This window comes from Globicephala melas, chromosome 17 (genome assembly GCF_963455315.2).
Source record: "Globicephala melas chromosome 17, mGloMel1.2, whole genome shotgun sequence".
In the NCBI taxonomy this organism is placed as follows: Eukaryota; Metazoa; Chordata; class Mammalia; order Artiodactyla; family Delphinidae; genus Globicephala; species Globicephala melas.
The window spans coordinates 79,277,133-79,300,076 of NC_083330.1; the positions used below are offsets into that span (position 1 = coordinate 79,277,133).

General features: G+C 59.6%; 1 protein-coding gene and 1 long non-coding RNA gene across 3 annotated transcripts in view; one reads left to right on the plus strand and one right to left on the minus strand.

Moving 5' to 3' along the window:
• Nucleotides 1-8,246, minus strand: part of LOC115863380 (uncharacterized) — a 29,947-nt gene extending 21,701 nt beyond the window's left edge. For both annotated transcript variants that reach the window (XR_009559489.1, XR_011376877.1), the window contains exons 1-2: nucleotides 8,153-8,246; nucleotides 4,937-5,142 (exon numbers count right to left, since the gene is read on the minus strand). This is a non-coding gene — a long non-coding RNA (uncharacterized lncRNA). The remainder of the gene's footprint in view (nucleotides 1-4,936; nucleotides 5,143-8,152) is intronic.
• On the plus strand, nucleotides 4,910-22,322 carry SPATC1 (spermatogenesis and centriole associated 1). The gene is made up of 5 exons (XM_030876146.2): nucleotides 4,910-5,133; nucleotides 12,905-13,480; nucleotides 13,607-14,122; nucleotides 14,233-14,372; nucleotides 21,993-22,322. Exons 1-5 carry the CDS (start codon nucleotides 4,923-4,925, stop codon nucleotides 22,320-22,322), a joined length of 1,773 nt encoding a protein of 590 aa, XP_030732006.2. The 5' UTR covers nucleotides 4,910-4,922.
• The last annotated feature ends 622 nt before the right edge of the window (nucleotides 22,323-22,944 follow it).

Genomic DNA, 22,944 nt, shown 5'->3' on the forward strand with positions numbered 1-22,944 from the left:
GGCCAAGGCTCCAGAGCCTGGCAGAGCCCTCCTGGCCCCTGCCCTGGCCTCTAGTCCCTGAGCCCTTCACGAGGGGTGATGGACGAGCCCCGGGGTTGGTGACCAAGGTCTCACTCCTAGAACATTCCGCCTCTAGCCGAGACCTGGACAGTCTTTCCTCTGAGGCTGCTCTTCCTGACTCTGGCTGGCAGGGCCCCAGGTAGATGAGCAGGTGCCCCTGCTCCCCACAGGGCCGGCTGCCTTCGCACGGCCCTCCAGACCCAGGGAGGGCACAGCCGGCCCCTCAGAAACCCAGAGGCACGTCCTCCTCAGACACTCAGAAGGCCAACTAGCACCTGGCCTGTTTCTACCACTAGCCAACGCATCCTCTCCAGCTTCATGGTGGGAATTCTTTCAGAAGAGAGGAGAGAGGGTTGAATAAAGATGCACTGATACATTTCTTGAGCACCCACTGTGTTCCAGGGCCTGTACTGGGCTCTGGGATGCAGAGTGTGCTGCGGTCCTTGTCCTCTCCGGGACACCACCCCGAGTCCTCCCTCTGAGTGGAGCCTTGATCCAGAAAGACCCTTTGGCAGCTGTGCAGAGAGGATGCAGCAGAAAGGCTGAGGCTGGATGCAGGGAGAGCAGGCCAGAGACTAGGCAGCCCGCCCCAAGCCCCAACCTCGACAGCTGGGAAGATGCAGGAAGCATGGGCCCATCGTGGGGCCCTGGAAAGCCCCGGCACTTGGCATGGCTGTGTCTCGGTGCCTCACCTGTAGGAGGAGGGGACTGTACATCTGCCTGGGGCGGCGGGTGTTGGGACTGTTACAGCAGTGCCTGGAGGGTGTCGGCCGACTCCGTGGGAGCGCAGACTGGGCAAATGCCCCCAGGAGCTCCTTGCCAGCACCAGGATGTGACTGTGAGCCCACAGACCCTGAGGTTAAACAGGACGGAAATGATCACACGGCCGGTGTTGCTAGAACTGCGTTAGCCACGTGCAGACTGGCCCCTCCTCGGGAGGGGACAGGAGGTAAAACGGGGTGTGGACAGAGGGCTCCAGGGTGAAGGCGCCTGTTCTTCAGCAACTTAGTGCCTTGAGAAGGTGGCTTTAAAGCCAAGTTTACTAAACCTACAAAGAATCCCAAGCCACGACAGGAGCAAAGACCCCTGAGGGCCTTGCCAAGTTGGCACGCCGAGCTGAATCTAATGCGGCAAATCTGAATGGGGACAAACGGCGCAAAAGCCCGTGACCCAAGACCAGACGGGGGGTCTGACTCAGCATAAGCAAGTGGGAAAACACCGAAGGTTTGACTGCAGTGGATTCCTGACGAGCCCGTGGGGAATGCAAAGCCAGAGCAGAGGCGTGGAGGTCCCCGTCACTCCTGCAGCCCCGACCTCCCTGTAGCAGGACCTGAGAACCATTCCACAGTGCCACTGGCCAGGAACTCAGACGGAAGAGCAGGACAGAAGACATTGAGGGGTGGCCCCATGCGTGCACGCCCCAAACTCCTGCCCCCAAACGCATGATCCAAATTAACGCGGGTCAATTTTTGGATGAATCCCTTGCTCGCCAGAGTTTTGCTACTCTCAATCCCAAGCTCAAACCTAATAGATTTGGATACCAAAGGACACTGTCTATGTGATATAACCGCAAAAAAACCAAAACAAAGATGAGAAAATTAAAGAGAGCAAATGAAGCCTGAAGAGGGTGAGTACAAGGAAAGCGGCAGGAGGCTGCAGCTCAGCACCGGGGGGAGCCGGGTCTTCTGAGGAGAGGCTGGTGGCAGCAGAGGCACAGTGAGCTGCAACCAGGCAGTGGGGATAGCATCTGGCCCGTCCCCGGGCTTCCAGAGCTGGAAGGGGCTGGGGAGCCCGCAGCTGCACCCCTCCTCCTGGGAGCTGTCGTGCCCCCATCTCCTCGTGACCTTCCCGCTCACTTCTCACACTCAGGAACCCGGCATTAGCCCAATGGCTCTGCCAAACAGCCCTCCCTAAGTCCCTAAGGCCGATGCACACTCTGTCCTCCTGTCATCTGGCCTCTCGGCGCCATTCTATTTCCTCAGCCCGTGGCTGTGCCAGCCCAGCCCCCCGGGCTCCTCCTCGTGTCCCTGTGGCATTTCCGTCCTGTGTTCTCTGCAGGCTTGTCCTGCTCTTCAAGGCCCAGGAGGCCTAAAGCCTATTGTCTTTCATGACTTACTGATTGCTGGGTGACCTCACCCACCGCTGTGGCTGCATGTGCCGTCTAGAAGCTGATGACCCCAAGTGGTATCTTGCCAGTCCACGCAGCGGGCTCTGCCCTGGGACCCGAGCGGTAACCACTGCTTCCCTGAATTCACTCCTCAGAGGCTTCACGGCACCCGCTCTCAGCAGCGCATCCAAACCTGACTCAGGGTCTTTGCTCTAAACTCGGTCTTGCTCCCTGCTGGGCGGGGCCCCCAGCAGCTGTGAGGCTGTCCCTGCTCACGCCCGTGCCCAAGACCAGGCCGCCGGGTACCCGCTGAACTTCCCTCCCCCGCACCACTGCGTCCAAGGCACCCGCGCCGCTTGCTTGCGTGACTGTGGCGGCCTCCTTACTGCGCTCCATTCAGCGGCTCTTTCTCTCCAATCCATTCCCACGTGCCCTTCTCAAAGCCTTCAAGGGCTTCCCAAGGCCTTTAGGATGAAGATGAATGTAAGCCCTGCGGCCGCCAGTCCCCATCACAGCCTGGGCCCTCTGTCCTCCGCGCCCCGCCCCCGCCCCCGGGGCCCCATCACAGCCTGGGCCCTCTGTCCTCCGCGCCCCGCCCCTGCCCCCGCCCCCCGGGGCCCCATCACAGCCTGGGCCCTCTGTCCTCCGCGCCCGACCCCCTCGTTCCTTCGGCGGCACACTGCCCTGGGGCCTCTGCAGGGGCTGTACTTCCGGTTGGAAGCTCTTCTCCCAGAGACTCCTCCTTCGTGTCACCTCAATCATCACTTCCTCAGGGGAGGCTGCCCCGAGCCGACTGGGTCTACCCTACCCGCCGCACCCTCTCCCAGCACCACGCTCAGCATTCATCACGCTGGTAATTCGACATTTACGTGTGATTGTTCGATTCTCCGCTGCTCCCCACTGTACTTCATACGGCCGATACGGCAGGGACAATGCCTGATTATGACTAGGATCGAACCCCCAGTTCCTAGCACAGAACCCCCAGTTCCTAGCACAACGCCTGCCATACAGTTGGTGCTCAGTATATATATTTTTGGAGGAACGCAGCACTGGTACATGGGAAATACAGATGGTGTATCAGTCAGCGTTCTTGTATATTGAGAGGTTTATTTTAAGGAACTGGCTCACACAATCGTGGGAAATAGCACGTCCGAAGTCTGTGGAGCAGACCAGGAGACCAGAAACTCAGGCAGAATTTCTAGGACAGCGTTGAGGCACAATTCCTTCTTCCCCGGAAAACGTCAGTTTTCTATTCTTAAGGCTTTCAAATGATTGTATAAAGACCACCCACGTGACTGAGAATAATCTGCTTTACTTAAAGTCAACCTTCAGAGCAATGACTAGGCTAGCGTTTGACCAAATACCTGGGCAGCACCATAGCCCAGCCAAGCTGACACAGAAAATGTAGCCATCACAGATGGCAAGGAGGGCAGCGACCCACGGAGAGGCCAACAGCGCGGTAAGACGATTGAGAGCCGTGACAGGCTTATTTTCACATGCTGGAGGAAAACCCAGCAGAGACATTCTGTGAAGAGCTGAGGGTGTGCAGAGGGGATCTCTTCCACTGAAGAAATCTCAGCCCTGGTCCCCAGGGCCAGAGTGATTCAGCCAGGATTACAGTCTGGGGCGTCAGAGGAAGGTGAGGGCAGGCCCCCCATTGTGAGGTCCAGGTAGAACGCTCCACTCAGACTGGCCCCAGCCCTGGCTGATCTTCGACTCCATCCTCACCCTGACCCTCCTGCCAGGAGCGTGCCGTCTGTCTTATACCAGGACGTCACCACCCTCTCCTGTTCAAGAGCAGATGCCCGCAGAGCCAGTGGAGGTCACAAGGACGTGGCCTCACACAACTCCCAAGGTCAGGCCTGCAAATTTCTCTGTGTAGACGGCTCTAAAAAGGGGGAGTGCAATAAGGACTCAGAGATGTGAGTTCTTGGAACCTGATGGGGAATGCAGTCTTGGGTTCTTGAAGGACTATAGTCAGGAAAATTCAAGAAGCCAGAGAATAGTGGGCACAGAGGGGGCACCGCTGGGGAATTTGGAATAGGGGAACCTGAGTCATCAGAAATGGAAACTCCAAGCTATAGGGAGCCGACTGCTTAGACGAGGGAGCCCCTGGGCCAGCAGCCAGGGAAAGGCTCTCAGCACCTGGCGTCAGAAGAAAGCATAGCCCAGTGTCCCGCTGTCCAACATGTTAGTCCCCAGGAGGAGGCTGACAGCTAAATCCAGGTGCGCCCAAGATCCCAAGGGAAGGGAACCCTCTCCAGGAAGGCAGGTGATGAGTCTTCATTCAGCAGATGTTCACTGGTTACCTACCTGCACGGCACTCGGCCCTTTGCTGGATGCTGGCGAGTCGCAGTCCTTGCCCTGGATGTGAAGTGAGTGAAACAGCGCTAAAGAGCTAACTGCACAGAGCCAGGTAAGTGCTGTGATGGAGGACACGCCTGCGGGGAAGCCTAGAGGGCGGCTGCTGGGAAGCTCCACAGAGGAAAGCCGGCTGGACAGAGAAGGGGTGGGAATGTTCCAGGCTGAAGCAGGGCCTGCGCTCAGGCCTGGAGGCACGGAGAGCTGAGCCTGGTAGAGCAGAGAGGCCTGGAGGAGGTGCAGCCTCTGACCTCACAATACCCAGGCCCATGGGCCAGCCTTGCAACTTGCAAACTCTAGTGCCCTCTTCCAGCCCGGGTGAGGCCCCGGGCCCTGGGCAGCCTCCAGGTGCAGCGCCCTGCTGACAGCCGCACCCTTCCCGCTGCCCTGGGGCATGTCTCTACTCACCAATTACGAGGGGCTTCGCCATCAGATCGAGAGGCTGGTGCGGGAAAATGAGGAACTGAAGAAGCTGGTGCGGCTCCTTCGGGAGAATCACGAGCTCAAGTCGGCGATCAAGATGCAGGCGGGTGGCCTGGGCATCAGCGGGTTCAGCAGCAGGCTGGGCGAGGCAGCGACCGACCCTCCTCAACACCAGGGTAACTGCAAGGGGCCTGGGTTCAAGAAAAGCGGGGAGGGAAGGGTGAGACTGCACCCGAGAGGAGAGACTCTGTGCTGGGGTCTCGGGAAATCGTGGAGAGAAGGGCGGAGATAGCAACAAACACCGGGTGAGGGGAGGGCGAGGACATAGGGCAACCACGATAAAAGAACAAAACTAGGCACCAGCCCCATTCACCTGATGGCAGGAGTCCCTGCCCACCCACACACTCCTCCCCTCAGGTGAACTTCCAAGCAGCTCCACAGACTGAGAACTTCCCAGCCCTGGAATCCAAAGGTGCTGCCCCACTGGACCCAATACGGCACCCACCCTCAGCTTCCCCCCCCCTCCATCCCCCCGCCCCCCGCACCCTCAGCCCCCTGCCCCATCCCTCTCCACTCAGAATTGACCACCGGAGTCTAGAGACCAAGGAGAGAAGCCAGGACTGAAGCTTGAGGTTTGAAATCGTTAGTGTGTGACAGCCCTGGGGCTGGAGAGGAGGTATGGGGCAGGGTGAGACAGAAGAATGGGCAGAGAAGTTAGGGGCGTTCACACAGAAGCTGCCCAGGGGCCAGCTCTCCCCAAGCCACCACATTCTGGCACAGAACTCCAGGGAGTACAGGAGTCCTAAAATCAAACCTTCCAGGTTGTTACAAAGGTTTATTTGTCAGGTAAGCAGATAGAACATAATTTAACAGTCGTTAGCTTGACTGATAACTTTTAACTGACATATCATATGTAAGCCTCCATTTGTGCTCTCGGCCAGGGGGAACTTGGGAGAAGGAAATTCAGTCTTGGAGGAAGAGAATAAGTTGCACTTTGGACAAACTGACTCTAAGACGTTCTCACGACATCCACCTGGAGCACCCAGGAGGCAGCGGAGGTGTGAGCCTGAGGCTCAAAGGAGAGGTCAGGGCTAGAGAGAAAAGATGGAAGAGTCACTGATAACTGAAGCCGCAGGAGGGGTGAGACGATCTGGAAAGAGAGAGGAACAGTGAGGAGAGACTGGGGACAAGTCCTGAGTCAAGACAGGTAGAGAAGCTGGCAAGGGGGCACTCAGAGAGACAAGGGACATCTCAAAAGTGTAATGTCACAGAAGCCGAGACAGCTTCGAAGGGGACAGAGTGTCAGCGGAATAAAGGCTGCCTGAGAGGTGGAGCAAGAAAGGTGCTAATGACCTGCGTTGGGAACCTCGGCTAGAGCAGCTTCAACCGCACTGTGAGCAGGAAAGGCCCAGGAGTGAGGTGGAGAGTGCGGGAGAAAACGGAGAGAATAGACGGTTGACACTACGTTCATGAAGTAGGGCTTGGAGGGGCGCCAGCTGGAGAAGGGCATGGCGTCTAGAGCTGCTTTTCCTGATGGCAGAGACCTGAGTTTATTTCTATGGAAAGGGGAGATACGAAAGAGAAAAGGAATGCTTTACAGAGCAGAGGCTGCCTTGACTGAAGGAAGAGCATCCGTCCACTGCCGGGGAAAGGAAGGAGGAAGGGTGGGTGAGAACACCAGGTGGGAAGCTGCAGAACTCCGGAACCGTGGCTTCAATTTTCTCTGGAAAAAATGTCATTCTCTGACAGTCAGGGTGGAGAGAAAAAGATGGGGAAAGTCTGAAATAAAGTGAAAATGGCAGGAGGAAGTGAGAGGGGAACCGGGAGGTGTGTAACGGGCGCAAACGGTGCCGGCATGTGTGGGCTTCGCAGGCAGCAGCCACCAGCCGCCTCCAGCAGCACTGGGCTGGCGGGGGTGCGGACAGACATGCGGAAGGCAGGCAGGTGGCCATAAGGGCCGGTCAGCGACAGCCTGGGCCCACCACGGAAGGGAGTGGACGCCAGCTGGGCTGGCACATGACACGGAAGAGGCGAGCGTCCCAGAGACCTAGAGAGGCCGGCAGCCAGGGCAGAAGGCACGCCTCCGTGGGCAGAGCGGGTCACCTGCGCGGCGGGAAATCAGTAACCATCGCTGTTGGCTGCATTAATTTCACGGGGAAGAAAGGCCATGCGGTTCAGGCGCTGGCCTTGCGAACATGGCAGGGGAAGGCGGAGCCAGGATGCATGGGGACTGAGGGCTCAGGGGCTCTCTCGGGCCCGACGTCTCGCAGACGGAAGGTGCGCGGGGCGTCGGGGCAGGGCTCAGGGGCTCTCTCGGGCCCGACGTCTCGCAGACGGAAGACGCATGGGGACTGAGGGCTCAGGGGCTCTCTCGGGCCCGACGTCTCGCAGACGGAAGGTGCGCGGGGCGTCGGGGCAGGGCTCAGGGGCTCTCTCGGCCCGACGTCTCGCAGACGGAAGGTGCGCAGGGCGTCGGGGCAGTGGGCGCAGAGCGGAAGTGAGGGCTGCGCCCAGGGCTCAAGCCCCCACCGCGGGGGCGGCCCGCGCGCCGGCTCCTCCCCCCGAGGGGTCGGGCGGGGAGGCTGCCAGCAGCGGGGCAGGAGGGCGTCTGCTGCCCTTCCTGCTGGGCGCCTCCCCCTCCCCCCTCCTCCCAGGCCCCCACCCTGCTGCCCCTCTGTCTTCTCTTGCTTCCTTAGGCGGGGAGCAGCCTTCTTCCTCTTTCCCGAAGGGCTCTGAGCAGCCCTGCTCCTCACAGCCTCCCTCCCCTCCCCCCAATCCTACCGGGGCCTGTTACCCCGGCAGGGCCTCCCTCCTCCCCTCAGGAACCGTCCTCCCCCAAGTCCCAACCTCCCACCCCGGACCCAACCCTACCCCCGCCCCACCCCCACCCCAGGGATTGACCCTAAGCCCCCGGATCCATCACTCGTGGGACCCCAGCCCTCCCTCAGGATTGCCTTCCTCTTAGGAGCCTTGTCCCCCCTCAGAACCCAGCCCCCTGGGGACCCCATCCCCCCTCAAGACCCACCTTCCTTTTGGGACCCCTGTGCACCCTCAGAACCCACGCCCTCACAGCCCTCTCCCCTCAGGACCCCATCCCGCCCTGCCCTTCTTTTAAGACCCTTGTCCCCCCTCAGAACCCGCCCCCTTCTCAGGGCCAGTCCCCTCCTCAGGACCTGTCGCCATCCCCCCTCTCTTTCTCACCTGCCGCCGCCCCAGACCTCTTGGAACCCTGGGCTCTAGCGGCCTTTGCTCACCCGTCTCGCCTCCTCGAGTCCGGCCTCCAGCAACACCTTCCCGCCCAGACCCTCAGGCCCCGCCCCTCAGGGCAGCCCCGTTACGCTAGCTCCGCCCCTTGAGCGGCGCCGCAACTCTGGCCCCGCCCCTACGCTCGGGCTCCGTCCCGTCAGGGCCCTCCCTGGCGCCCCGCCCCCTCCGACCGCCGGCTTTGACGCCCGCCACATTGACTGACCCCCGGCTTCGTCCCCGCGTGGACCGGGGGTTCTCGGTGGCCGGGCCGCCCTTGCCCGGGTGTGGGCCCGGCCTGGTCCTCGCGGGGCCGACGTCCTCGCGGAGGGAGGGTTCCGAGGCCGGAGAGGCCACGTGTGGTGGGCAGGCCCCACCACACGGAGGGACCGATGGGGAGGCTCTGCAGCCCGGAGCCCGAGGGCCGACCAGGGAAAAGGCGCGAGGGCGCGGCCGAGTGCAGGACAGTGTGGCGCACGTCCTGACCGACGCGACGAGGGGCGGGAGACCAGAGTGGGGCCCCTCCAGAGTCCCGCCCTCGGCCTCGGCGGGAAGGATAGAGCTGCCCCTGTGAGGAGCAGGCTGGGGGAGGAAATCACAAGTTCGCTTAAACGGTTAAAACATTGTAAACTGCATTTGTAGATCTAAGACATTTGCTTTTCTTTTTAGCTTCAATAGTCCGATGTAACAAACAAACCTTCCTGGACCCAAATAATTCTTATGTATAAAATAAACATAGGGCTTCCCTGGTGGTGCAGTGGTTAAGAATCCACCTGCCAATGCAGGGGACGCAGGTTCGAGCCCTGGTCCGGAAAGATTGCACATGCCGCGGAGCGACTAAGCCCGTGCGCCTAGAGCCCATGCTCCACAAGAGAAGCCACCGCACGGAAGAGTGGCCCCCACTCACTGCAACTAGCTAAAGCCCGCGCGCGGCAACGAAGACTCAAAGCAGCCAAAAAATTAATTAATTATTTTAAAAAGCTAAAAAAAACCCTATATAGATGCAGTGAATCTAAGTTCTCTTTAAGTTTCTAATACTGTATGTAGTAAAGTGCCTAGGAACATTTCAACTCGTAAATCTAAATCAGCAAAATATAAATTATAAGGTTAAAACAAACTTGCACATTTTGCATTACAATACAAAGCTATAGGACTGAAATCTCTTAAACCGAGGCTCGACCTGGGGCTCCTGTTGGCTCCGAGCACTCCTGTTCATGAGAATTCCCTGGAGGTCCAGTGGTTGGGACTCTGTGCTTTCAAATGTCCCCATCTCCCAGCCAGAGATTTCAACAGGCTGCTCCTGAGATTCTCATCGGTGACCCTAATGGGTCAAAAATCCATGGACATGGCTTCCCTGGTGGTGCAGTGGTTGAGTCCTGCTGATGCAGGAGACACGGGTTCGTGCCCCGGTCCGGGAAGATCCCACATGCCGCGGAGCGGCTGGGCCCGTGGATAATCCTACACTGACCTTTTTTAATCATCAAGTTTTATCTGTGCTCATATATACATCATGTTCTTCATATTTATTGAACACTTTCTGTGGCCCAAGTACTGTTCTAGGCACTGGGAAAGAGGAGCAAACAGACAAAGCCCTGCCCTCACGGAGCTTCCATTCTAATCGAGGGAAATAGGAAAAACCAATAAGTCAATGGAGAATATCTTGGAGAGAGATAAGTGCTAAGGAGGACATAGTCCAGAGGAAGGGGAAGGAACGGGTTGGGTGAAGGAAACTGGTGATTTGGGATGGAAGAGCTCATTGAAGAGGTAACAACTGAAAGGACGGGTGGAAGTACGTGGCCAGCTGTGCACACGGGAAAAGCGTTCCAGGCAGAGGGAACAGCAACACAAAGACAGAGGCAAGAACGTGCCGGAGCATTTGAGGAACAGCAAGGAGGCCCGAGGGGCTGAAGAAGAAGGTGCCAGGGAGAGACCAGGAGGAGAAGAAAGTCAGAGAGAGGACGAGCCAGGTCACGGGGGACACTGAACTGCCTAGCACTCAGAATGAGACAGTGAGCTAGCTGGTGGGCATTTTAACTGGAACAGTCTGGCTGATGTGTGAAGGGAGAGGCCAGAAACAGGTAGCAAGCCAGGGGGCTCTTGCAATAATCCAGGCAGGGTAGTGTTGGTATGGACCGGAGTTGGGAGGAGCACACGTGCTGGATTCTGGATATACGTACTTGAAGGTGTTGCAGACAGATGGGATGCTTGGGGCTCCTGAAAGAGAAGTATTGAGGCTGCACCATTTGAGGCCTGAGCCACTGAAAGAGCGAAGACGTCGGCGGCCGGCACGCCAGGGCGGCAGAGTCCCCAGCAGAACCCTGGGAAGAAGGGGGTCAGGCCACTGGGATGTGAGTCAGAGTCCAGCCCAAGAGTAAGCAGCCTGCGCTGGTCCAGAGCGTCCGAGCTGCATCAGCTCCTGCGGGGAAGCAGACTCTAGGTGGGCCTTGGGGCTGCCCCCGGGGGCAGAGGATGTGGGCCCAGAAGCACCTGGAGGAAGCCGGGTGACCGGGAACCTGGATGCCAAACCAAGACGGGATTTCAACAGGGAGGAACGTCCCGCCGCGTGGACACCACTCGCCACCTGCGAGAAGAGCCCCGTGAAGCGTGCGCTGGGTTCTGCGACGCGGGGTCACCGGCCCCTCGATCAGTGTTTGGGTGCAGGGATGGAGAAGGAGAAAATGGACTGAGATGCTGAGTTGGTACAACGCCCAGGGACATCTGCGAGGGACACAGAGGACACCAGTGGAGGTGGGGACATCAGTGAGATGGAAACCAGATCCCCTGGGTCTCAGAGACCATGAGGACCTGGCCGCGCAGGCACCGTCTTCTCTCCCAAGTCCTGAAGACGCTGCCCGAGTGGTCCTTTCCCATGTCATCCGGACCCTAGGCTCCCCCAAGAGGAGACAGGCTGGGAAGGACAAACGCCCTGACTCGGGTCTCCGTGCCCCGTCACCCGTCTCTGCCGCACCGCCTGCTCCTTCCCTCACGCCGTTCCTCTCCGTGGGATACTTCCCTTTGGGCCACAAGCTTCACTGTCTCTTCAATCCTAAAGCAAAAATCCAAAAAAGCCAAAGCAAGAAATCATAAAAGACTGGTTGATTTGATTCTGAAAATTTAAGTTATTTGTTTGGGAAAAAATAACAAAACTTAAAACAAAAAGAAACGGCAGGACATCCTGGCACACATTGTGCAGGGCGGCATCAGTGTAACAAGTCCCGGACTTCTCAGGGAATGTCAGATGTTTCTGAGGGGTCTGAAAGTGGATAGACTTAGCAGTGTGCGTTAAGAACCTCTCAAATGTCTGTTTTCGGGGGGGAAAATAATAAAGATTTATATAGTAGAATTTTTGTCACTGGGAAAACTGGAGACAATTGATTCTCCCAACAGCCGAAACAGGCTCAATAAACAATGGCACGTGCACAAGCCGGGCACCACCGCAGCCACGATAAGCGCTGTTTTCCAGGAACGATGATGCTGAAGGTAGCCGTGGTGCAGGCCCAGTAGGAAGAGGCGGGGCACATAAGGACACGGGCCACGTACGCAGTCACCACACACGTGTGCGTGGCCTGGGAGCTAGGAATGGACTTTACCTTTTTAAAGAGCTGAGGGAAAACCCAAAGGAGTCTGCTGGTTCACGACATGCACTGAGTCCATGAAATTCTAATATCGGCACCCACAAGTAACGTTTTGTCGCCAGGCTTCCACGTGTATTTGTTTCCGTGTTGTCTGTGGCTGTTTCGGAGCCGTGACAGCAGAGCTGAGCGGCTGCAATAGAGGCCGGATGGCCAGGAGAGCTGGAGCTCTTTTCACCAGCTCTTTACAGAGGGGTTCGCCAGCCCCTGAGCGACATAAACACGTGGAGAAAGTCTTCAAGCCTTCGCGGAGCTTTGCTATATGATGGACGGTGGGATAACAGGACCACCAGTGGTTTTCATCTTTTCTGACTTTTCTGTATTTCCATTCTTTTCCTATAGTAAGCATGTACTGCTTTTTTTTTTTAATGTGGAAGTTTTCAATCAAACTGCACACTCACAGAAACCTTTCCTGCACCCTCCCTAGGGGCCTTCTCCCCCAAACAGCGGTCACTCAGTCATCCGAGGGCAGTCTCCTCAGGAACCCAAGGGCAAACGGGCTCCCAGGCCCCACGCAGGGGAGAAGCAACACCCCCTCCTCTGCCTGCATCCCCGGCGACAGGCAGGCGGGGGCCCTGTACGGGCCAGGCACACCCTGGGCTCCACGGGAGGCTCCCAGCAGCTTTGAGCTCTGGCCTCCCTGAGGGTCCCCCACGTGGTGAGGCTTGGCCGTCCCCAAGAGGACAGCAGTCAGGAGGCCCGGGCCCACTCCCCCACCACCTGGGAACAGAGGGGTCCACTTGGCGACCTACGTGTTCAGACCCTCCTCTCCTCCGTGAGGGGTCAGCGGCTCAAGGCAGTGGGCCTGTCTGAGGGACAGGCAGCGTGGAAGGTCCTGGTGGCTGGGGGGCCGGCGTTTACAGAGGTGATCCTGGGAGGGACCAGGCTCCCTCGGAGCACAGGGATGAGGGGCCAGACCCTCGCGTGGGATCCACTGAGCAGCCCCACAGATGCCCGCTTAGAGGTGAGGCTCAGAGAGAGTTGGTCAGCTCATCAGAGGCACATGGGCATCTTGGTGCAGGCCCTGCCCCAGTGGGGAGAGAGCCTGGGGTCTCAGTGCTTTCTCCGTGTCCCCCAGGTGTCTTCCCGCCCCCGGCCCCGGCAGCAGCAAACGAACCCGTCCTGGAAGAAGGGATGGCGGCTCTGGTGCCCCTGGCCGACACGCTAGACAGCCCGCAGCCCAGCCCCGCGGCAGGCCCCGTCGTGAGCGCCCGGACGGGCCCTCTCAACACGCTGCTGCCTGGCCTGGGGCCCATCTCACAGACCAGCCCACTCTCCAGCCTCCTGACTGGCCCCCTGAGCGACCACCTGGCCAGCCCCGTGGCAGTGCCCCTGGCGGACACACCGGCCAGCTCCCTGGGCCTGCCCTCGACTGGCCCCCTGACTCCCAGCAGCCCCCTGACAGGCCCCCGAGCTGTGCCTCAGAGCAGCCCCCTTATGGACGCTGTAACAGGTTCGGTGGCCCTCTCTCTGAGCAGCCCCCTGCTCACCTCCACGGCTGCCCCCCTAGGTGTCTCTCAGAACCTTCCGGCCAATCCCGTGAGCAGTCTGGTGCTGTTGGAGGCCCCAAGGGTGTGGCTGGCAGAGCCGCTGCAAGGATGCCCCTCTGGACCCCATCCCTCAGCGGGTGGGGGGCCTGCTGCCACCGCAGGAGGTAACCGGTGCAGGGGGAGGGGCAGCGGGGGCCCAGGGGGCGGGGCCCCTGCCAGGCTGGTAGGCCCTGGCCCTGCCTCGCTCTAACCCTCCTCCTCTCCTTTCTGCCCCTCCCCCACGTCGCTAGCCCCGCCCTCCGCTGAGCACCCCCAGCCCGCCCAGGAGCCTGAGCCCCTCAGCATGATGTCTGTGGGTGCGCCCATGCAGACCTCCACGCCCGTCGGTCCCATGGGCACACCCAGCCCCGCGACAGCCTTCTCCTACGGCACCCCAGACGCCCGGACACAGCCTGGTGGCCCCCAGGGACAAGCGGTCTCTGCCTCTGTCCCTGCCTCGGCCACCTCCTACAACATCACCATCCTCGCCTCTGCCCTCACTCCTGCTCCCCAAGCTGCCACCAGCTATAGGCCCTCAAGCACCCCGCACCCCTTTGCCCGCACGCACCGCTCCCCGACCCGGCTCTCGCCCACCCTCCACTCCCCTGCACACAACCCCCACTCCCCTCCTCGAGCCTCGTCCTCACCGGCTTCAGTCAACGACACCCGAGGTCCACGCGTGGCAGAGCCGTCTCGGAAGAGCAACCTGCAGTTGGAGCGGAAGCTAGCCCACCGGAAGACCGGCAAGTTCCCTGACAGCTCCCGACGTCAGCACGGGTCTGGGGTCTCCTCGGCTGCCCTAGGAGACCTCCCAGGCACCCCCCTGGGCTGCTGACCACGGTCACTGACCACTCCCTCCACCCCTTGTTGTCCCCAGAGTCGAAGCAGCTGGCCTGGGAGAGGCTGGTGGGGGAGATCGCCTTCCAGCTGGACCGCAGGATCCTGTCCAGCATCTTCCCCGAGCGTGTCCGGCTCTACGGCTTCACGGTCTCCAACATTCCGGAGAAGATCATTCAGGTGTGTTGTGCCTACCTGCCGCTCACCGCCTGAGGGCCTACCCCGCCACCTGCAGGGCTGGGGACGGCCTTCCGGGGGCCCCTGCACTCCGGCTAGGCAGAGCGCATCAGAATCTGCGGGCACCCTGGGATGGAGGATACACCGCACTCAGTCCAAGTGGCCAGCAGGTGTCCGCGGCATCTGGCAGCAGGAGTGTGTGGTCCCAGCCACCCGGGCGGCCTTCCCAGAGGGCAGAGCAGCAGAGGGGCCCCAGCACTGTCAGGCCTGTGAGCTCCCACTTTGCCACTGCCACGGCCTCGGGTCTGCCAGGCCCCGCTCCCACGGGCCCTCCCCAGACTGGCAGAGCTGCCGCCTTATGTCTCTCCCTCGCCCTGTCCAAGTCCTCAAGTGTCACTGGGGGGTGCAGGGGAGGCAGTTCTCAGAGCCTCTGAGCAGCTGGCGGCCTGGTGGCCAGGGTCTTCAGGCCGGGCTCGTTCCGTATTCCCAGCATGCCCTCCACTGAGCCCGCTCCCACTGAGGGACACAGAGGACGATGTTTCCCAAACACGCTTGGGCGCGTCTCCTCGCCACCACGTGTAGGAGGCACGTTGGAGTGGGAGCCGTCGGGGGCTTGGGCTGCGCCGGGGCAGGATGAGCCGGTGCGCGCCCTTCCCCACCGACACGCCCACTCGGGTGGAGCGGGGGTGGGGCAGGGGTTGGGCAGGGGGCGGGCGTCGGCGCCGCGGCCCTTCAGCCGTTTACTCTTCCCTCGCGAAGTAGCCCTCGGTGCTCCCGGCCTCTACCTCTCTGGCCGTCCTTATCCGTGGATGGACTGTGGCTCTGGGTCTGTGAGTGGGCAGGAATCACGTTCAGTGACAGTGGGCTCATCTGTGTCCCGGTTTGAGCTTGCCTTCTCCTTTTGTTAAGGTGTCCTTTGGTTAGGTTTGTAATTTTAATGAGACCAAAATAATCCACGTTTTTTATCCACCTTTTCCTTTTTTTTTTTTTGGCCGTGCCACGTGGCATGCAGAATCTTAGTTTCCCGACCAGGGATGGAACCCGCGTCCCCTGCAGTGGAAGCGCAGAGTCTTAGCCACTGGACCACCAGGGAAGTCCCACGTTCTCCTTCATTGTTTGTACTCTTCGAGTCCCATTTAAGGCTGGAGCTGCCAGCCCCGCCTCGGTCCCCTCTCCCAGTCCCACAAGTGTGGGCTCCAGGTTTGCAGGTCTGGCCCTGCCCAGGTGACAGGTCCTAATCCTGGGAGGCCAAGGGAGCCTGGGCATCTCTCCTTCCAGATCGTCGTAGCTCCTCTTGGCCCTTCGCTCTTCAAGATGAATTTTAGGATCAGTCTGGCAATTTCCAAGAAAAACCTAGTTCAAATTTTTAGTTTTTCATTGGTTTATAGGTTGAACTGGGGAAGTTTCCCATCTTTGCCATGTTGGCTATCCCTGTGTTGCTTGTGTCGGCGGGGCCAGCTTTGGCCATGCTGGGTTTGACGAGCCTTGACTCCTACCCTGGACCACCGCCACCACGGCTGTGCCATGAGTGCAGCCCGGCAGCGGCTGTTTAAAACTTGGCAGATGACGCGGGAGAAGCACAATATTTATGTCTCTAAAATGCTGCATCTGATATCTAGTTGGCAAAGACTACACTTAATCATAAGTGAAAGTCTAGTTGCCCACATAGAAGTTAGACATCAAGCTATGGAGAGAGGTTTCTGGTTGTTTGAAACTGCTGTTTATGCGGAGGATAAGGTGGACCCTCCAGGAGGGTGTGTGCGTGCAGGTCCTCCGCTTCCACGTCGCTCTCCACCTTGCCTGCGAGGTGCCGCTTATGCCGGAGAACTTAAGTCACGGCACTAAACGGCAACTCTTTAGAGAAGAGGCAAGAAAAGGAAGCAGAACGCACGTAAGGCAATTTGTTCGGTATTTAAGGACGTCGAGGAGCTTGGTGCCCCTGAGCCTGTGCTTCAGGCTCCACCTCGGCAGCCTCTGGGTGGTGGTTCTCACCACAACACTCACCTGGTCATTCTGCCCATCGGCCACCGTCACCGATTCCACAGCCTCCGGCCCCATGCGCCTTCCATCCAGCCATGAGCAGAGCCGCAGGATCATACACTTGTTCCCAGGAAGCGCTCCACTGCAGCCCACCCGCACGGAAGCTGGCTTCAGGAGAGCCCCTGGCTGGCCTTCTGTAGGTTGACTGAGCTCTGGTCCCACCTGAGGATCATAAAGATGCTTCCTGGTCTCGAGCCATCCTGCCTACTTGGCTGGATTATTCGTTGATTCCCATCTGCATTTAATTCCACTTTGCCCAGGCTTTCACTTCCCTTCATCAAGACATCTTGTTTATTTCTCTGCACATTGACCTCCAATGTTGGCGGTTGCTAGAAGCCCTAAATTCTACCTGATTCACCAAACCAGGCGAAACCTGGTGTTGGCCCACTGGGGTCCTTTGCTTCCCGAATGCCGTAGAGCTTTAACGCTGAACACTGTAATGGAACCCGATATTCAACGAGGACTCGTTGACTTTTTCCATAGAACGTGGCTATCTACTTTTGTGTAAGTTCGCAGACAGTTATGCTGTCTTTTAAGCTCAACTGAAAGTTATCCCAGTGCTCATTACTGTCAGTTCTTCTACCCAAACACAAAGATCTGCTCCATGGGAGATGCTCTGGCTCTCTTCCTTTCTGCGCCCTTGTCCCAGGAGACCCTGAGTCCAGCTGCATCAGTGTGAGGGTGACTGAGGGTGGTACCTCGGTCCTGCCCGTGGTCCCCCCGGGATGCTCTCTAGGCCAATGCATTGGCCTGCTCAGAACATTTTTGATTTCTGTGTACTGATTGGTTATTTAGCTACCTTGCCAAACCCCCTCGCTAGTTTTGATAGTCTGTATATCATTTTGGCTTTCCTCTGTAGACAATCATATCATATAGCACTCAAAAAAATTTTTTTTTGTTTTGGCCGCGCTGGGTCTTAGTTGCGGCATGTGGACTTCTTAGTTGCGGCATGTGGACTTCTTAGTTGTGGCATTCGAACTCAGTTGCGGCATGCATGTGGCATCTAGTTCCCCGGCCAGGGATTGAACCTGGGCCCCCTGCATTGGGAGCTCAGAATCTTACCCACTGGACCACCAGGGAAGTCCCATACAGCACATTTTAAAAGCAGATCATAAGGCTACCTCATCTTGTCTCTGACGTGATTACAAACACACACTTCTAGTCTTCTGGTTAAGTGCGATGTGTGTTCCAGGCTTTTTGCCAGATCTTCTTTCGACAAATCAGTCAGAGTCCTCGGTTGCACACAACAGAATCCACACTAGCTGATATAGGCAGAAAGGGGTTTATTATAAATGTTTAGGTGTTCAGACAGGCTCCAGGAAGGACACCAAATTGGGCTTGCCTGCTACACAGCCAGTAAAAATGCCAGACGGCAAGGGAGTGAACACGCCATCGTCGTTGCTGCCCCAGGAACAGCACGCACACGCCTAGTCGGATGCCTGCAGTTTGGTACGGCTGCCCCGAAGAACCAGTGCCACAGCCAGTGCGCTCTCCAGAGAGCCCAGCCCCTGCCTGCACTGTCTCCTCCAGGAGACGAGGTCCACGCACCTGTACTTGCTGGGCGGAAACCCAGGTCAGAGGGGTACCTGAGCCACAGGGGAGTCTGGAATAGGTGATGTTTAGCGTCCCGCCTCTTAGAGTTCAGGAAGGTGCTAGAATGCACCAGGACAGAAGCCAGTGAGCCACATTCAGCATCTGCCTCACCAGGTGAAGAAGTTCCCTCTTCCTCCTTTGTCCAGAGTGCTTGGTTTTTTTCTTACTCATGAACAAATACTGAACTTTTAGAATGCTGTTTCTCTCTCTCACTGAGATGACCACACAGTCTTCTTCCCCCGCCCTTTTCTGTTAACATATTGATACACATGAGGAGATACTCTGCTCATAAACCACACTGCGTCCCTGGTGTTTCTAGATGCCCTGGGAGGCTCTGTTGCTGTTCATGAGTTCTGCAGCTTCGCTACATTTTTAGAGATCGTGCCAAGTTTCTGTGACAGGAATACATGGCTTAATAGCCAGAGGTTTATCTCTCCACAGGGTTGTGGGGCCCTGCTGACCAGCCCCTCGCACACGTCAGGGTCCCCAGGGTCCCCGCGTCCCGGGACTCGGCCTGGGGGTGGTGCTCGAAGTCCCAGGCTCCTCCCCTTGGCTCGGACTTAGTGACATCAGGTCCCCCTGCAGGATGGTGGGACACGTGGTGGTCTCAGCTGGGCATTTCATTACCTAGAAGAAGGGGGAGGCGCTGCCCTGTTCAGTGGAGGGTGTGGACTTTGCTCATCCTCTCTATTGAGCCTTCTTCAGATTGTGTTTCCTCACTTCTCATTATTATTTCCTCCCTTCTCCTTCCGTTAGCTTTGCTTTATTTTCCTTTCTTGGGTTGAGCTCTTAAATCATTTTATTTTACATCTCTTTTGTTTTTAAATAACTGCATTTGGACAAGGAAGTTCCTTCTAGTCAGGGAGATATTCAAAATCCTCAACAACCGGTACCAGGGAACCCCAGCCAGAGTGGACCCTGTTCTAGGGTCCAGGCAGAGCGGGAGGCTTCCGCTGTTCAAGGCTGGTGGGGAGAAGCGACGGTCTCCTGGCAGCCCCGGCTATGTCCGCCAAGGCTCCAGCCTGACTGGTGGCACTCTGGCTGCAGCCCTGCAGGCTAGAGGGGTGGTGTGTGGCTGTTCAGGTCTGACTATCTCACGAACTGCCTTGCATCTCCTCTCTAACCCCTGAGTCCGTCGGGACCACCATCTGAGGGGCGTCTGGCTGCCCGTGAGTGTTGGCTTCTAACACGCCTGCCCTGCGTTTGGAGAATGAGGGCCGCACCACGCGGATTCTCTGGTATTTGCTGCCATTTCCCCTCACTGAGCGCATGGTCGGTGCTGTGTGTGGTCCAGGACGGAAAGATTGCGTGATGAGCACGCGTGCTGGGTCTCGCAGGTGTGAGTCTATGTGCCTCCCCGCGCCCCCGCCCCCCACGTACCCCCTCCAGTGCCAGGCCCTGCGGCTTCGCCCTGTAGAGATTCTTCCCCTCCACTCTGATTGTCTCCACGTCCACCTCCACAGCTACATTCTCTCCTCCGCTCCTACCCCGTGGTCCAAACTGCTGTCACCTTAGCTGGTCCACAGCTAGCTTGCCGCTCCACCTGTTCAGGCCTGGCTAGCGGCAAGCGTTCAGAATACGCCAAGCGGGCGCCAGACACAGTCTCTGCCCTCGGGGAGCTCACTGTCTCCCTCCGAGGCCTTCAGTCAACAAGAAGAGCCGTCAGGAGCTCTGCCTCTCGTTCTTCTCCCCACCCAGACCCGGGCTCACCGGGGCCAACTTCACCGCCCTGGGCGCCCCTCCTTCTCTACTCCTACGCCTGTAGACGTGACCCCCGTGCAGCAGAGCTGACTGGCCCGGGTGCTGTGCTTGACGCCCCCAGAGACGTTTCCTTTGTCCTCACAGCAGCGCTGTCAGGCGGTGCAGTGTTTCCTGCAGTCCCAGCAGGGAACGCGAGGCTCACACTCAGCGTGGTGGCCGCCGTCGAACCCGACTCTCCCCGGGGGCCCTGCTCTGCACCCGGCGTCCTGGCACCTTCCGTGCCATGCATGCTGCTCCCCAGCCTGGAAACTTCTTCCCTCCACTGTCCTTGTCCTTCAGGCCTCGCTTCAGCGACCTCTCCCTCCAGGACCCCATCCCAGTGGCAGCGCTCGCAGTACCATCCCTCTACCGGGCCGTGTCCTCACTGTAAACTCTGAGGGCCTTTTGCTCACACCTGAACTGGGAGGGCTCGGAGATCTGCAGAGTGAGGATGGATGGACAGAACCCTTCACCCTCTCTCGCCAGCTTCCGCCCAGCCCCTGCCAGTGGTCAGCACGATCTCTTAAAACCATAAAGCCCACCAGGCGTCTCCGAGCCCTTAGGACAGGCACTCCGCTCGCCCGCCACCTCCAGCCCCGTGCTCTGCTCAGGCCCGCAGCTTCTCAGGGGAAGCCTGAGGGGACTGGGGGCGGGGACCCACACCCGCTGCCCCCGTGCTGTCGGGGTGCTTGTCCTACTCTTCCCCACCCACTCCCCCTTGTCGCCCTCCACTCTCAAGGGGTCACCTCCTAGGGGCAGCCCTGGCCTCATCTCTCAGCGTAAACGTGCCCCCGTCGGACTCCTGCTCGTGTCTTAAGCTCCGTGTGCCCGGCCTGGCACACAGCAGCAGCCCAGCCACGGCCGGGGGTGAGCAGGAGACGGCTCTCGATGCCCCCGCAGGGGCCGAGGCTGAACGCCATCCACCGGCTTGCTCCCCGGTCGCCCCGGTGTGAGCAGCCACAGGTCCGCTTGCTCACCCACAGATGCCGGCTGAGCTCCTGCCGTCTGTCCCCCCGGGGCCTGGAAACAGGCAAATGGAAGAAGATTCAGGCGCCCAGGTCAGGAAGCCAGGCCCGTCCTAGTGTCACCAGGCAGCAGAGGTGCGAGCCTAGGGCTCTGGGGGCCCCTGGGCTGAGCCCAGGCATCAGCCTGGTGCTCTGCTCACGTGACCATCCAGGGAGCGGACAGGGAGGCCTTCCTGGAGAAGGCAGTGCCTGAGCAGACTGTCCCGGCATCCCTAGCAGGTTGGGAGCCAGCCTGGTGGACGTCTGGGGACCTGCGGGAAGAGGGTGAGCAGGGCCAGATCCGGGCCTTGCCGGTCCGCCCTGGCCCTGGAAGTTGGAGCAGTGGAAAGTGCAGGGGGGCTCTAGCGGGGAAAGACCCTGTCCCACTACGTACACTTCAGACCTTCGTTCTGCAGGCCTGGGGGCAGTGGTACCAGTGACAGATACCTAATTTGCAGGACCCAGTGCACACAAAAACACAGGGCTCCTTGTTCAAAATTATGAAGAACTTCAAATGGCTACAGCAGAGACGGCTGAGGCCCCAGAAGGCAGTGGAGGGAGGGACGGGGCAGGGGGGTGACGCTGCGGGACGCAGCTCAGCCCGGCAGGGCGGTCACAGGTGATGAAGATGGAGGCAAAGAACCCGGTTGCTGGCAGACCCCGGGTCCAGGCGCTAGGAGCCAGCACCCGGTGGCAGCAGACCCGGGGTCCAGGCGCTGGGAGCGGCACCCGGTGGCAGCAGACCCCCAGCGCTGGGACTCAGGGCCCTGGCTCTGGGCCTGGGGTCATCGGTGCAGCATGAGGGTGGGAAGGGACGCCCGCAGGGGGTGTGCAGGCCACGGGGCGCTGGGACGGGGGGCCCGGAGGAAAGGCTGAGAGGAAGCGGGGCGGGACCCAGGAGGCAACCCTGGGGGCTTTGGGACGCCCCCTCGTCTTTCATCACCCCCAGCCGTGCTCTCTGTCCCCAGCTCCTGTGGCCCCCGCTCAGTCCGAACCCCTGGCGGTGGATGGAGCAGGTGATGGGGCCTCTGGAACCTCTCTGCTCAGGCGCAGCCCACAGGGCTCCCCTCGCCCTGAAGCCCACAGGCGCCTCTCTCAGCGCCTCCAGGACACCCCCCTTAGGACACCCCCTCGGATCTGGATCCCCCCACAACCACACCCCCCGGCCTCCGTCGCCCCTCACCTGCCTGCCTGCTTATGTGCTGCGGTGGGGCCAGAGGGTCCCTGACGGCTGCTGTCCCCTCAGGCCTCCCTGAACCCCAGCGACCACAAGCTGGACGAGGAGCTGTGCCAGACACTCACACAGCGCTACACGAGCATCATGAACCGGCTGCAGAGCCTGGGCTACGACGGGCGGGTGCACCCGGCACTGACCGAGCAGCTGGTGAACGCCTATGGCATCCTGCGGGAGCGGCCCGAGCTGGCCGCGTCCAAGGGCGTCTCCTACACTGTGGATTTCCTGCAGCGCGTGCTGGCGGAGACCGTGCACCCCAGCATGCTCGCCGACGCACTGCTGCTGCTGTCCTGCCTCAGCCAGCTGGCGCACGACGACGGCAAGCCCATGTTCATCTGGTGATGCTGGCTCGCTGTGGCCCGCACCTGGGTGCACAGCCATTAAAGCTCGCCTCGGACGCTGGGCCTGCGCTGGTACTCCTGGGTGGTGCTGCCTCCTCTGGGGGGCTCGCCAGCGCCCCCTCCCCAGCTCCCCTTCAGTCCCGCCTACCCTGTAGGTTCACGCCCCTTCCGGGGCCCCTGGGGAGAGCCCCAAGACCAAAGCTCAGCAGCTGTGTTACCAAGGGGGATGTTCCAAAGGCCCCAAAGCTGGCCTGGCAGTGGGAGCACAGGAGCCCCTGAGACCTGGAGGGGGGAGAGCCGGAAGGAGCCCAGCTGGCAGGCAAGGGTCGTGGTGTGCCAGCAGGCCTGGTGACGGGCATGGAACTGAGGCCTGGGCACAGAGCAGGAGGCAGAGGCGACGTCAAGAGAAGGATGTGGGCGTGGGAGCGCCTCCCTCTGCACGAGGCAACAAGTGCTTCTGGAACCTCACGGAGGGCAGGAGGACGTTAAAGGGAGGGGAGCCAGGAGGAACCTGGGCACCGCGCAGCCCAGGGAGACGGGGTCCCTGCCAAAGGCCCCGCAGGAAGGGACCGGACTGGGAGAGTCAGAGCCGGCGAGGGCAGATCCCACCTACTGCAGGGGCA